This window comes from Dreissena polymorpha, chromosome 3 (assembly GCF_020536995.1).
Source record: "Dreissena polymorpha isolate Duluth1 chromosome 3, UMN_Dpol_1.0, whole genome shotgun sequence".
In the NCBI taxonomy this organism is placed as follows: Eukaryota; Metazoa; Mollusca; class Bivalvia; order Myida; family Dreissenidae; genus Dreissena; species Dreissena polymorpha.
Genome location: NC_068357.1, coordinates 22,217,224 through 22,231,344, shown reverse-complemented (window position 1 = coordinate 22,231,344; position 14,121 = coordinate 22,217,224). Strand labels below are relative to the sequence as shown.

The window sequence follows — 14,121 nt, the reverse complement described above, 5'->3', positions numbered from 1 at the left end:
ATATATTTTGTGTTTAAAGAAAGTCTCTTCTTTTCAAAAATCTAGTCAAGGCGGACAGTGTCATTCCTGATTAGCCTGTGTGGACTGCACAGGCTAATCTGGGATGACCCTTTACGCACATGCATTAAACCCCTTTATCACTGAGCACGGTCCAATTTAATGTCATTTACACTGAGCACGGTCCAATTTAATGTCATTTACACTGAGCACAGTCCAATTTAATGTCATTTACACTGAGCACGGTCCAATTTAATGTCATTTACACTGAGCACAGTCCAATTTAATGTCATTTACACTGAGCACGGTCCAATTTAATGTCATTTACACTGAGCACAGTCCAATTTAATGTCATTTACACTGAGCACGGTCCAATTTAATGTCATTTACACTGAGCACGGTCCAATTTAATGTCATTTACACTGAGCACGGTCCAATTTAATGTCATTTACACTGAGCACGGTCCAATTTAATGTCATTTACACTGAGCACAGTCCAATTTAATGTCATTTACACTGAGCACGGTCCAATTTAATGTCATTTACACTGAGCACGGTCCAATTTAATGTCATTTACACTGAGCACGGTCCAATTTAATGTCATTTACACTATAAGTCCTAAAACTTCAACACAACCAATCATCTACTTAACAGCACTTGAGTTCTGAATTTGTCGCCCTAAATTGTATTTAATCACAAAATTATTACTTTGGCAAATAACACATTGCCATTTCAATTCGAAAGGTAAATTATCCACGTGCCTTATCATGGAAAAGTAAAATACAACCATTAATTTCAAAATCAATTTTAGTGACCTTAATTTGAAAATCATACAAAAATGGTTTGATAGTTTGATAGTAAATTGATTTTTGCATAATTTTTTGGATAGTTATTCAAATAAAAGTTTATTGATTTAAAATGATATAAAAGGCGTAATTATAAATTTAATTTAAATAGTTTTGCAAATAATAGCACTAAGCTGTTTATAACTTTTTAATTAAGTCCTGATAATTTTTTCCTTTAAAACAACCATATCTCAGACAATAGCAACACAAAACATTAAAACAAGTGAACCATAAAAATGCCTTGGTGTTTCAAAACTATAATTTATAAGCTATGAAAAGTTTCCCTCTCAAAAATCAACTAAAAAACAAACACGATAAATAAGGAAAAACAAATATATAAATCACGTATGCATATAAATTACATGAACATGTATGTAGCCAAATAAAAAAGAAGTATGTCAAACACTTTCCTTACAATCCGAGGGATTACTGATTGACACACATTTCAAGTTTTGTTTCCAGGCCTTAAAACTGCAACATGTTCACAGATTAATTTTTGTCCTAATCTTACAAAATACAACAATGGAAATAAATGCTAAAATGTGACATGCTTCTGATTGGTCAATATTTTGAGTTCAGACTTAGTTTGGGATAAACCCATTCCCCATTAGAAGCAAAGTGAAAATGGCTTTTGCAACCAGCATACAACCAGAACAGCCTGCGAGTAAATCGCAGTCTGTTCAGGTTTTATGCTGTTTGCTGCTCATTAGTATTTTAAGGTTGGAAATAAAGCCTTCTAACTTGATTCTAGTAAAGAAGATCTTAAATGTAACAAGATTTTCTAAGGGACAACAAATGCCTCAAAGTGTGTTTATAAGGGGTAAAGTGTTAAGAGCATCAGTAGTCATGGCATCGTACCTCTACATTATATTTAATTGGTAATTTCAACAATTAAAATGTACTCACATTGTGTCTTTCCAGCGCTTCAGGCACATCCACCACCCGCTCTTTCAGCTGATCCAGAGCCTGCGTCAGCCATGTTGTTACTATATTTAGCACGGCCTGATACTCTTGTCTGTCAGCATTGAGGTGCAATAGCTCATCCTCTTTGGCTGCCATGGCCACGGTGACTTCCTGTTCCAGTGCAGAGAGGTCGTTAAACTGTTGCTGGAGCTCTTTGGGGACGTCGCGACCTTGAGATTTGAACTTGGTCTCGTGGAGTTGTGCCATGTGACGCATCTGCTCCATACGGACGGAGATTTCTTGTTCGGACAACTGAAATGTTTAACACCAACTTGTGATAAATATTTGTTCATTATATCTAACTGTGTCAATTATTTTCACTTAGTTTACATTATAATAGATGCATACAGAATATTTCAAAACTGGATTTTACTTCATTTTATGCTAACTTCAAACATTTAATACTTGTTAATAACCATAATCAATACCTTAATTGTTCAGCTATTTTGTAAATTTGACTAAATTAATGTTATAATTGCAATATTAATGAGCAAAATTATTAAAACAGCCTAAAATCCAACTGAAGAAAACAATTAGAAACATTTCTTTTAGTTTCAGATTTATCAACAATGCATAACCAAGTAAGCATATTCTTACATATCGGTAGACATTTTCTACAGATACATTTCAAACATTAAAATATTGTTTGACTCATTCTGTAAAACCCATCTTTAATATTTTTAACTGAGTTTTCATGAACATGATCATTATAAAATGCATTTTTCACAAAACAAATTAATTTTCAGTGAAAAATACAAAAATGATGTATTGAATTCTTTTTATTAGAATTGGGCTTTAACAAGATACACATCCCTAAATATCAACCTTCTGTGCAAATATGCTGATAAAACATACTGGCTTTAAAAGGGACAAAAACCATAGGAGCCTAGTTCTCAGAAAACCAGGCTGAATGCATGTGTGTAAAGTGTCTGCCCAGATTAGCCTCTGCAGTATGCACAGAATAATAAGGGATGATGCTTTCCGCTTGTATGGATTTTTTAATTTATGTTCTTATTTATCAGAGACAAGCACCTTCAATTTCTCGATTTTCTCCATGACTTCCTTTTCGTCCATGTTTGGTGAAAGTTGTTCCAGCTCTGCCCTCGTCTCATTCAGCCATTCGACCGTCTGCTTGGCCTCTGTGCTGAATCCATCTCGGTCGTCTAGCTCCTCTTGCAGGATCTGTTTCTGCTCCTTCAAAACGTCACTTATCCTGGGAATAGAAAGGAGTATGTGATATAGATGAGCTGTGCTCTGGGAATAAAGGGGTTTAATGCATATGCGTAAAGGGACCTCCCAGATGAGTATGTTCAGTCGACACGGGGTTTAATGCATATGCGTAAAGGGACCTCCCAGATTAGTATGTTCAGTCGACACGGGGTTTAATGCATATGCGTAAAGGGACCTCCCAGATTAGTATGTTTAGTCGACACGGGGTTTAATGCATATGCGTAAAGGGACCTCCCAGATTAGTATGTTCAGTGGACACATGCTAAACAGGGATTATGCTTTTATGGTATTTTTCGTTTACAGAAAGTCTCTTCTAAGCAAAGATCCAGTTTAGACGGAAAGTGTCATCCATGATTAGCCTGTGCAGACTGCACAGGCTAATCTGGGATAACACTTTATGCACATGCCTTAAACCACTTTTTTACAGAGAGATGATGGCCCAAATCTTCAAAACAGGCTTAAATCTGCATAAGTGTTCGGTTAACAACATATTTCATTTAACATATTTTGTGATATAGTTAACAGAACATGTGTAATATAATGTACCTCTCGTATTTCTCTAGCATCGCCATGACAATGTCCTGTGCCTGAACCTTGGCCTCTGCTGTTGGCAGGTTCTTCTGCAGTTGATGGGCACACTTCTTCAATGCTGTGATCTTTGGTTCAGCCATCTCCAGTAACACCAGCAGCTCCTGTAACAGGAAACATTGAGTCATACTATGAGCCTTGTTCTGAGAAAACTGGGCTTAAAAATACCACCTGTTGGCCTTATGGTTTCAGGAAAATCATTTTGCTATTAATGTATGTGAATATTTATGATGTTTTAACTTTGGTAATTTTCAACATAAGAAGATACAAATGGCATATGCACACATTGATATCATTAAAAATACTGCCTTGAAAGCCTTGAATACATAATATATATGATACAATTTTTGCTGCACAAAGAACCATGTGTAACAATTGTGTGTATTAAAGTTTTTCAAAATAACCTGCAAAACCACAAACTATTACCTGTGTCTGATCATGCTTGGCCACCAGCTCAGGAGAGGTGACCAGGTCAAGGTCAACAGGCGTGGGCAGTTTGACCTCTGCCTCGTCCAGTATCTGGTCCACACTGGTCAGGTGGGTGGAGAAGTCCTCATAATGCACCTCCAGGTCCTGGAGATTGACAGGGGAGGTAACTTGTTAGGAGGAAGATTGACAGGGGAGTAACTTGTTAGGAGGAAGATTGACAGGGGAGGTAACTTGTTAGGAGGGAGATCGACTGGGTTGTTAACTTGTGGTGAGATGCTTTACAATGACAGATGAGAGGTGATAGCTTTGTGTCCAATAATTGTTACATAAACTAATTTGTATGCACTTTTTTGATCAAGCTGCAGTTTTTGTTGATATTGCTCTATTTAAATAGCTCTTTGTACAATATTTGTAAATTATTCAAATTATTATGAATTTGTTTGGAGATCAAACTGCAGTTCTGTTTTTGTTATTAAGGCAATCACTGAGTATTTGTTTTAAAATATGTCCTTTGACCCACAAATATCATGGTTGACTATTGTTTCTATTTTGTTGTTTTTTTTATGCCAAAAAGATGGCATAATATTTTTTACGATTCTAAAACATTGAAAGTAGGAAAAATTACCCCATCTATTGTACATTTTAAAACTTAGAAAACTTGCTCAGGAAAAATGGGGTTTAATACATGTGGGTAAAATCTGCACAGGCTAGTAAGGGACAACACTTTCTGGCTAAACTAGATTTTCACTAAGAAAAAACTTCCTTTAAACAAAAAATACCTTAAAAGCAGAAAGTGTTGATCTTGATAAGCCTGTCGAATAACTCAGTCTAATCTGGGACGCCACTTAACACAAATGCATTAAACCCCATTTTCCAAGAGCTAGGCTCATATTTTAGATACCTGCAGAGCCATCTGCTTATTCTCTGTCTTGGATACAAGGTTCTGCCACCTCTCATTCACCTCGCCCAACAAGCCGTGTATGAATTGCTTGCTCCTTTCTGTGGCCCCTTTGTCGAGTTCAAAGGAGCGCTCGTTGACCTCGTTGATGGTGGGGCGCAGGCTCTCTGTCTTCTCAATAAAGTGCTGCAGAAAATATGGATACATCACTGACATAGTATGAGAATAATGCAAAAAAAAATTTAATCCAAGGCGCTGTAAAGAAAGAGACCTGTAGTGAACAAAGTAAATTTTAGATAAGCCTTAATATTTTGAGCAAGAAAAGCACACACCAAAACCAATCAAATTACAACGGTCAAAGAGGTTAACTTCTTAATCAGATAATCTGAAAAACAATCCCCAAGACCTAACCACAATATGAGATGCATTTTTATCTTATTTAAGTGTCTACAAGATGTTTGTTAACTTTGTCTCTAACAGATGCTTGTTACCTTTGTGTCTACAAGATGCTTGTTATCTTTGTGTCTACAAGATGCTTGTTATCTTTGTGTGTCTTTGAGATGCTTGTTATCTTTGTGTCTATGAGATGCTTGTTATCTTTGTGTGTCTTTGAGATGCTTGTTATCTTTGTGTCTACAAGATGCTTTCCACCTTTGTGTCTACAAGATGATTGTAACCTTTGTGTATGTGAGATGCTTGTTAACTTTGTGTTTAAAAGATGCTGGTTACCTTAGTTTCTACAAGTTGCCTGTTACCTTTTTATCTATGAGATGCTCGTTACCTTTGTGCCTACAAGATTATTGTAACCTTTGTGTATGTGAGATGCTTGTTAACTTTGTGTTTACAAGATGCTGGTTACCTTAGTTTCTACAAGTTGCCTTTTACCTTTTTGTATACGAGATGCTTGTTACCTTTGTGTCTCTGAGATGCTTGTTACCTTTTTGCCTACGAGATGCTTGTTACCTTTGTATCTATGAGATGCTTGTTAACTTTTTGTCTACGAGATGCTTGTTACCGTTGTGTCTGTGAGATGCTTGTTGCATTTGCATCAATGAGATGCATGTTACCTTTGTGTCTATGGGATGCGTGTTACCTTTGTGTCTATGAGATGCTTGTAACCCTAGTGTCTATGAGATGCATGTAACCTATGTGTCTATGAGATGCTTGTTACCTTCATGTCTCTGAGATGCTTGCTACCTTTGTGAGTCTGCGATGCTTGTTACCTTTGTGTCTATGAGATGCCTGTTACCTTTGTGTCTATGAGATGCTTGTTAATCTGTGATGGGGAGTGGAGGGGCTCACTGTCCAGTGCCTGCCACTCATCCTCTAAAACATGCAGGTCAGAGGTCACAGCCATCACCAGATCCTGAAATATATGTACCAGTGAGTCATGATCTGAAAATAAAGGGTTAAATTCATATGCGTAAAGTGTCGTCCCAGATTAGCCTCTTCAGTCCGTAAAGTGTCGTCCGAGATTAGACTCTTCAGTCCGTAAAGTGACGTCCCAGATTAGCCTCTTCAGTTCGTAAAGTGTCGTCCCAGATTAGACTCTTCAGTCCGTAAAGTGTCATCCCAGATTAGCCTCTTCAGTTCGTAAAGTGTCGTCCCAGATTAGCCTCTTCAGTCTGTAAAGTGTCGTCCCAGATTAGCCTCTTCAGTCCATAAAGTGTCGTCCCAGATTAGCCTCTTCAGTCCGTAAAGTGTTGTCCCAGATTAGCCTCTTCAGTCCGTAAAGTGTCGTCCCAGATTAGCCTCTTTAGTCCGTAAAGTGTTGTCCCAGATTAGCCTCCAGTCCATAAAGGCTAATCCAGGATGACACTTTCCTCTTTTATTTTATTTTCAATTTAAAGAAAGTCTCCTTATAGCAAAGAACTTGAGTACAAAGTTTCTTTCCTGATTAGCCCTTGCAGACTATACAGGCTAATCTGGTATGACACTTTATGTGCATGCATTAACCCGCGTTTTCTCAGAAACTAGTATTTTAAATTAGTGATTGTAAACTAATGTTCTTGTGTTTTGAATGTGCTTTTGTTTTACTTAAATTACATGCAGCCCACGCACTTAATAATGGTACCCGAGAATCATGTTATCAGAAGGAATAGGTTATATATGATTGAATATTCAAAATGTACCATTGCTTAGCTCAATTACAATTGCATAAATTTTTATCTCAAAACCTTTCATTTCACTCACTTACCTTTTTATTTTTGGGAAGCAGTGGAGAGGAGGTCAAATAGTTTTACTACAAAATTAAGTTATGAATAACGATCTTTTATAAGACCAAAGCACATTTCTTAAATACCTGGTATTCATTCCAGTCCTGGGCCCGTTTCTCCATTTCCGTCTGCTGCCTTTGGGAGGAGGCCATGATGTTCGCAAGCTTCTGCTCCGTGTTCTTGAGCGACTGCCGCAGTGTGGCAGTGTCATTCATGTCCAAGGTTGGCAGCAAACGCTCAGAGAGCTCCATCACCTGCTCCATCTCGTCCTGACACATACTCGCCTCAGAAAAGTAGTCCTAAATGAAATGAAGCATTCTTGCCTCAGAAAAGTAGTCCTGATTGGAATTATGACACATGCTCGCCTCAAAAAAGTAGTCCTGAATGAAATCATGACACATGCTTGCCTATGAAAGGTAGTCCTGAATGAAATAACACATGCTCACCTCAGGAAAATAGTCATAAATTAAATGATGCATGCTCACCATCTGAAAAGTAGTCCTAAATGAAATTATGGCACATGCCCGCCTCAAAAAAGTAGTCAAGAATGAAATTATAAGTATAAATTGACACATGCTCACCTCAGAAAACTTGTCTTGAATACGAGTGATAAACTTAGTTATATTACCAAAATGTGGGAAACAGAAAATATGCACAGTAAAATGTTCTCAAAGACAGAGCAACAATGCCATTATCAGAACATGAAATACATTTTTTGACAGATGCATATGGGGTCAAAATTAGTTAAATGTTAAATGGACAAGATACAAAAACCGTAGATTTAAGCATAGTTAAGCTTACCTTGTGTTCGCTGATGGTTTCATTCAGTGTGTCGTAGTCAAGCCCCTCATACCCTGAGTCCAGGAGTTCTTCAGCCCCGTTGATCCAGTCGTTGATCTGTTTCATGGACACCTCCAACTGCATTCGGTCTGCCACTGCCTCAGTCAGGTACTGCTCCTTCTTGGATATGGCGCCCTGCAAGGCACATATTTTTTGTTGTTTACTGATTGATTTATTTGAACATGACTGCAACACTTGTTGGCCTGCCAGTTAACATATTTCCTCAGACCGCCAGTTAACATATTTCCTAAGTTGCCACATTCAATAACATTATCTTCATTTCCTTACCATATTTCTTGGTTCTACTCTGGAAATGGACTCAAAAACATTAAAACAACCTTAGGCCTATGATGCAATCAAACTTAAATAGATAGGTTTATACTAAAATAAATAAATAAAACTCTATTACCTTAATACTCTCCTCCAGGGAATGGATCTGTTCTAGTTTCTCTGTGAGCAGGTCTGGTACAGGTTCCTCCATGTGCTCGTAGTGTCTTCTCTCCACATCAGCCTTCATCTTGATAGTGTCCAGCTTGTCCAGGGCGTCACGTGACAGGGCCTGAGGAGGAGCAACAGGCATTAAATAGAGCCCAGCTTGTAGAGGGCGTCACGTGACAGGGCCTGAGGGGTAAGCAACAGGCATTAAATAGAGCCCAGCTTGTAGAGGGTGTCACGTGACAGGGCCTGAGGGGTAAGCAACAGGCACTAAATAGAGCCCTGCTTGTAGAGGGCGTCACATGACAGGGCCTGAGGGGGAAGAAACAGGCATTAAATAAAGCCCAGCTTGTAGAGGGCGTCACATGACAGGGCCTGAGGGGAGCAACAGGCATTAAATATAGCCTAGCTTGTAGAGGGCGTCACATGACAGGGCCTGAGGGGGAGCAACAGGCATTAAATAGAGCCCAGCTTGTAGAGGGCATTACATGACAGGGCCTGAGGGGGGAGCAACAGGCATTAAATATAGCCTAGCTTGTAGAGGGCATCACATGACAGGGTCTGAGGGGGGAGCAACAGGCATTAAATAGAGCCCAGCTTGTAGAGGGCGTCACATGACAGGACCTGAGGGGGGAGCAAAAGGCATTAAATATAGCCTAGCTTGTAGAGGGCGTCACATAACAGGGCCTGAGGGGTGCAACAGGCATTAAATATAGCCTAGCTTGTAGAGGGCGTCACATGACAGGGCCTGAGGGGGAGCAACAGGCATTAAATAGAGCCCAGCTTGTAGAGGGCGTCACATGACAGGGCCTGAGGCGGGAGCAACAGACAATTAATAGAGCCCAGCTTGTAGAGGGCGTCACATGACAGGGCCTCAGGGGAGCAACAGACATTAAATATAGCCTAGCTTGTAGAGGGCGTCACATGACAGGGCCTGAGGGGGAGCAACAGGCATTAAATAGAGCCCAGCTTGTAGAGGGCGTCACATGACAGGGCCAGAGGGGGGAGCAACAGGCATTTAATAGAGCCCAGCTTATAGAGGGCATCACATGACAGGGCCTGAGGGGAGCAACAGGCATTAAATATAGCCTAGCTTGTAGAGGGTGTCACATGACAGGGCCTGAGGGGAGCAACAGGCATTAAATATAGCCTAGCTTGTAGAGGGCTTCACATGACAGGGCCTGAGGGGGAGCAACAGGCATTAAATAGAGCCCAGCTTGTAGAGGGAGTCACATGATAGGGCCTGAGGGGGGAGCAACAGGCATTAAATAGAGCCCAGCTTGTAGAGGGCATCACATGACAGGGCCTGAGGGAGGAGCAATAGGCATTAAATAAAGCCCAGCTTGTAGAGGGCATCACATGACAGGGCCTGATGGGGGAGCAACAGGCATTAAATAGAGCCCAGCTTGTAGAGGGCGTCAAATGACAGGGCCTGAGGGGGGAGCAACAGGCATTAAATATAGCCCAGTTTGTTGAGGTTAAAATCAAAATTATTAACAAATTATCAGCGTTATTTGGTACTTAAGAGCTGTGGTTTATGAGGGATGGCTTCCATGCAAAGACATTTCAACACCCTGGGACCTTCAGGACAGAATATAATCATCAGCTTAAAAACATCTTTTTTAGAGCTTGAAAGAAACCTAAATAAAGTAAACACATTCTGGGTGATCATGTCAGTAAGAAGACTTTTTAAATCATTCTTAAAGTTAATTAACAGGTCTTATATTTTTTGTATATAATGCCCACAAGAAGAACAAACTTTCAAGTTTTAATCTTTTCACCATTCTAAATTTGATTCAAATTACCAGAAAACTGGTACATACAAATGTGTAATGTCAATAAAACATTTAAGTGTTCATAAATTTTTATTTTATTAGAATATGTTATATTGTATCACAATGTATTATAGTTATAACTTACTTAATTATTATCACAATTATTATTGTAATTAGTATTACTACCATTGATACTAATATTATTATATTTATTACTATCAGCATAATAATTATCACCGTTTTAGTAAATTTTATAAATAATATTATAAGTGTTATAATTTTTATAAATATTATATTCATTTATTATGTGTTTTTACTTCTTAGTTCAGGAGTAGTAGTATTACGTCATAGCAGAGTTATTGAACTTATTTAAGAACAACAAGAGATGTGTTTGTCAGAAACACAATGCCCCCTATTACGCCGCTTTGAAGTCATATATTTGACCTTTAACCTTGAAGGATGACCTTGACCTTTCACCACTCAAAATAGGCAGCTTCATGAGATACACATGCATGCCAAATATCAAGTTGCTATCTTCAATAATGAAAAAGTTATTGCAAAACTTTAACCAAGGTTAAAGTTTTGGGACACACACAATGAATGACAGACAGACAGGCCAAAAACAATATGCCCCCGATCTTTCGATCCGGGGCATAAAAATACTAAAACAATGTAGATGATTGTCCAAGGAATTTTACCACTGAAAATATCACAGAATATAGAAATGCCATAAGCAATCGATAAGAGTAAATTTGCCAAGCATAGGAAAGTTGTATGAAGCATAACATCAGAGCTTTATTTTAGATTTATCTTAAATGTTTATACTCTTTACCACTTAACTGATATGTAATTATTAACCGACATATATTTCATTTTAATAACTCAATGACGTGAATGGTGAATATGACTGGTGTGTGACAAATAAACTGAGCCTCACAACACGTAGTGATTGAAATATGACTAGGATCTTGATCACTTCGTATGAAGGAATATAACTGAGCTTTGCTCTGTGAAAAGGGGGTTTAATGCATGTGAATAACGTGTCATCACAGATTAGACTGTGCGGTCCACACATGCTAATCAGTGAAGACACTTTCCCCTCAACTGGATTTTTGCCAAGAGACTTTTTTTAAACAAAAATATAAAAGCGGAAAGTGTTGTCCCTGATCAGCCTGTGAAGACTGCAGCCTGTGCAGACTGCACATGCTTATCTGGGACAACACTTTACCCACATACATGAAACGCCCTTTTCACAGAGCACGGCTTATTATGTAGATTTAAATTTAACCCTACTATTGGTGTTATAGTATATGAGGAGAAGGAACTGATATGACATTGAAGATCAAGAGTATCTTAGATTGAGCCCTAGGTTAATCCTTGGTGAACATGAGGCATGATCTGCAAACAAGTAAAAGAAATAGTTAAGCAGTAACATTAATCTATATATAGGTCACACAAAGTGTACTCACAACTCCTTGACTTAGTGAAAACAAACAATCTGCTATAAACACAAGAGCTGTCAGAAGACAGCGCACTAGACTTTTCTTGTTCTTTTAAAAGTTTCTGTCTTTTTTTTTCTAAAGCAAACTATTTGTATAGTAGGTAAGTTATTTTAGTTATTTAGTAATTTAGTATTTTTTAAATTTAAATAGCCTACAAAACACATACCGCTTAGCCTTGATTTTGAGTGGAAACTATTTTTCTTTATTTACTAATTGTGTCCTTGACAGAATGTGCTTCCTATGCAAACAAATTAAGCTTTGTACAACGTGTATAATTATATGCTTTCATAACAATGGCTATATTTATTCTCTAGATCTTAAGTTGAAACAATGTTCTATATATTAATAACAGTGACCTTGACCTTGATCATACCCATCCAAGGTGCAATCCCTGGACGTTAGGAATCTATGTATCAAGTTTCTTTACAATTCATAAATTTGTTTTGAAATAATTGATTACAAACAATAGTCAAAATTTACTACCTGTGACCTTGACCTTTACTCCAAACACCCCATATGCAATCTCATGCTAGATTTGGACATAAGGCATTAATGTACCTAGTTTCAACAGATTTTACCAAATTCTGTACCAGAGTTAATAAAATTAATCTATGGAATAATTTCAATATGAAGAAAACATATTTAAAGTTTAAAATAAAACCCTCCAGCCATTCATGACCAACTAGCTCACCAAAAAAGTTAACAACCAAGCTTGGAAGCTAACGCCAGGGCAAGTAGAATAGCTTGCGTCTTTCTTCTGCTATTAATGTGTGTGAAATAACTGAAAACTGTTTCAATTTATATGTAGTTAGCACTGAGTAATTTAACATCATTATTAACAGTTATATATCCTTAATAATAGAAAGCTTATATAGTTATTAAATTGTAAGTATATTGTATTAGCTGACATTTTCAGCAACACAAAACGGTCTAACTAAATTAGTGTAAACATAGTTCATAGAAATAATTAAAACATGTATCTAGAAGAGCAGAGCTCATCAACTTGTTTTCAGAAATAAACATTTCATTGGGCTGTGCTCTGTGAAAAACGGGTTTAATGCATGTGTGTAAAGTGTTGTCCCAGTTTAGCCGGTACAGTCCGCACAGGCTAATCAGGGATGACACTTTGCGCCTAAACTGCATTTTTACTAAGAAGAGACTTGCTTTAAACAAAAAATATCATAAAAGCAGAAAGTGTTGTTTTTGGTACAACTCTATACACACATGCAATAAACTATGGTGTACGAACTGGTCCAAAACTATTCTAAACTGTCCGGGACGGTTTATAAACCGTCCGGGACAGTTTGTAAACTGTCCCGGTTAGTTTACTAAACTGTCCCGGACAGTTTCTTACTTTTGAACCGCTCGTGCGTCTGTAAACTGTACCGGGCGATTTATTTTGTGGATTACAAACCGTCCGGGACAGTTTAGGAAACTGTCCGGGACGGTTTCCAGGAAACTGTCCCGGACGATTTACAGGCATAAATTTTAGTACGGCATAGGTTCTTAAGAGGAGTCAATCAATAAATCAGAACACTCGTAACACTTCGCATTTGTGTGCCATTTCGAAAGTGAGAATTTCCTTTTTAGTAACGTTTACTCGAGTGATTGTTTGATAATTTATCATTTGTACGCGAATATGGACAGAGATCGGTTTTTAGAGACTTGTCGGGATGTATTTAATTCCATTACAAGAATTTTAGAGACAAATAGGTCCCTTGAGGTGATTAACTCTTCACTGACAAGATTGGATGCTCTGGCTAGAAATGTGAACAGAATGACCACATCATATCCCGAGTTTACACCTACTCGACAGTTTCAGGGCAGCGACTGTAAAAGAAGAAATTCGTTACCAATGTCAGAAATACTTTGTGGGCAAATACATTTATTTCGTGTACTTAAAATATTAATTTTTAACTCTGGCGTTTTTGGCAGCAATGATTGATTGAATATTTTTAAAATCATGTTTTGTCCGAGAAAAATAGCGTCGCTCGAGATGACAACGATATTACATTACGACTTCTAAAGAAAAGCATTATTGTAAGGAGTGTTCTGATTGGCTGATATAAATAATACCGTATCGGACAGTTTAAACCGTCCCGGACAGTTTACTAAACTGTCCCGGACAGTTTAAACCGTCCCGGATGGTTTAAGCGCACGAACGGTCCAAAACTTTCCTAAACCGTCTCGGACAGTTTGTAATCTGTCCAGGACAGTTTAGTAAACTGTCCGGGACAGTTTAGAAACGGTCCGGGACGGTTTATAAACTGTCCCGGACAGTTTAGAGTAGTTTTGGACCAGTTCGTACACCATAATAAACCCCCTTTTCACAGAGCATGACCCAATTAACTTATCCAAATTGACAGACAAAAATAACAAACAAATGTTTCTAACACCATACTGG

The 14,121-nt window shown here is 38.1% G+C and overlaps 1 protein-coding gene across 2 annotated transcripts in view; it reads right to left on the bottom strand.

The window, feature by feature from the left end:
• The window catches only part of LOC127873262 (muscle-specific protein 300 kDa-like), a 229,236-nt gene that overhangs the window by 82,211 nt on the left and 132,904 nt on the right, over positions 1–14,121 (bottom strand). For both annotated transcript variants that reach the window (XM_052417036.1, XM_052417035.1), the window contains 9 exons: positions 8,415–8,564; positions 7,967–8,140; positions 7,252–7,464; positions 6,199–6,315; positions 4,953–5,135; positions 4,049–4,195; positions 3,581–3,726; positions 2,837–3,017; positions 1,748–2,056 (listed from right to left, as the gene is read on the bottom strand). In XM_052417036.1, coding sequence (XP_052272996.1) covers positions 1,748–2,056; positions 2,837–3,017; positions 3,581–3,726; positions 4,049–4,195; positions 4,953–5,135; positions 6,199–6,315; positions 7,252–7,464; positions 7,967–8,140; positions 8,415–8,564 — 1,620 coding nt within the window. The remainder of the gene's footprint in view (positions 1–1,747; positions 2,057–2,836; positions 3,018–3,580; positions 3,727–4,048; positions 4,196–4,952; positions 5,136–6,198; positions 6,316–7,251; positions 7,465–7,966; positions 8,141–8,414; positions 8,565–14,121) is intronic.